Genomic DNA, 1,587 nt, shown 5'->3' with positions numbered 1-1,587 from the left:
TACCAACGACAATTCTTATCTTATGCCTTTATCATAGGAAAAAAGCTAGTGTTGATGTTCTGGAAAAAATCAGAGGTTCCATCGGTTAAACTGTGGATGGAGGAACTGGTAAGGCTCCCTCATCTGGAAAGAATACAGTTTACATTAGCAAATAATTTAAAGCGATTCAATAGAACTTTGATTTGATTCTTGATTAGATTCTCCGTTTGATGGACAAATGTACATGTATTGTTGATGTTTCAATTTTCATGTCATTTTCCTCAATAAGACTAAAAACTATAAACTAATAAACTGCAAAAGTATTTATTTGCGTATTTAAGCGTCTTTTTTAGTCCTATGATGATCTGGGGACCTGTCCAGGGTGTTCTGCACCTATTGCATAATGAGCATCGCAGACAGGTGCAAACTAAACCCTATACCTGCGTTTTTATAATATTTAGTAGGTCCATTAGAAATATATATGTGGAAAACTGCTTACATTATCTGTATGTGCTTCAGATTTACCTTGTTTGATTACTTTGTCTCTCTTCTTCTGGTCAAACTCTCTCGGTCCAGGAGGCCTCACAGATTCCAGCGAGAAAGGACTGGGCTTTCCGAACAGGTACCAGTAGGTGCCGCCTGCCCATATAACCAAGCAGGCTAAAGCAATCAGGAGCCACATGTTTCCAGTAAAAGCAGACGCTCTATCGATGATCCAGGCTGTGATTGTTCTGCACCGATCCTCTGCTGGCTTCTTTTATTGTGCTGCTGCCCCAGAGCCAAAGGTCTGGGGGGTGATATGAGAAACTATCATTGCTGCAAAAAGCAGTAAAGATAAAGTAATGACAGACCCAGTTTTCTTGAGATTGCAGAGCATAAATACTGTAGACCTTGGACATGAATCATTCTGCTTTAAATGTGTTTTTGATTCGTTTGTCAATTAGTTTGTTAATCTGTTGATCAAATATTTAACAGACCAAATGTAAATCTTTCAACCTTTAGAACCTTTCTTCACACTTGAACAAAAAACATTTTTTTCTACCTCTAGGAAAGGGGCTGATCCTTATGTTCTCCTGTTTATTCACCACTCAGCTTAATTTCAGAGGAGTCCAAAGAGCTAAATGGAATCCGGTATTGATTAGATAAATGGGTGTGAACTTTCTTTTATCTGATAAAACAATTAAGATAAACCATCTCCATAGATCTGTGTAGACTTTATTCATTTAGTGCCCTATCTTTACAACAGTGCAGCTGATTGAAATATTCTTCTTCTTTTAGAATCCAGGTCACAGGGACATAGACTTTGCCCTGGTTAATGTAGAATGAAAGAGACACCATGAATAACTTATATAAGCAATCCCTTCTCACCAGTATGAGTGTCATTTTACTATAGAGAGCCTGGAAAGATTAAACAACTTCTGTTTATTTCATTGAGAGATTGTGTGATGAACCAACTCATAGTAGCACATGGCTGTGGAGTGTTTGGATCACGATAAACAAGTTATAGAGTCACTTTATAGAACCGCTTTCACTGCAATTACAGAAGAACGTTTTATGTAATCTAGAGACTGAAATATATTTCAGTCTATCTATCGATCAATATCTATA

The 1,587-nt window shown here is 37.2% G+C and overlaps 1 protein-coding gene across 1 annotated transcript in view; it reads right to left on the bottom strand.

The window, feature by feature from the left end:
• LOC107102378 (putative all-trans-retinol 13,14-reductase) overlaps window positions 1-746 on the bottom strand; it is a 15,336-nt gene extending 14,590 nt beyond the window's left edge. Inside the window, exon 1 of the mRNA XM_015401666.1 lies at window positions 505-746. Within this exon, the coding sequence (XP_015257152.1) occupies window positions 505-661 (157 nt within the window). The 5' untranslated portion in view covers window positions 662-746. The remainder of the gene's footprint in view (window positions 1-504) is intronic.
• Window positions 747-1,587: the final 841 nt, after the last annotated feature.

This window comes from Cyprinodon variegatus, unplaced genomic scaffold (assembly GCF_000732505.1).
Source record: "Cyprinodon variegatus isolate N-32 unplaced genomic scaffold, C_variegatus-1.0 Scaffold1245, whole genome shotgun sequence".
Classification (NCBI taxonomy): domain Eukaryota; kingdom Metazoa; phylum Chordata; class Actinopteri; order Cyprinodontiformes; family Cyprinodontidae; genus Cyprinodon; species Cyprinodon variegatus.
This window is presented reverse-complemented; position numbering and strand designations above follow the sequence as displayed.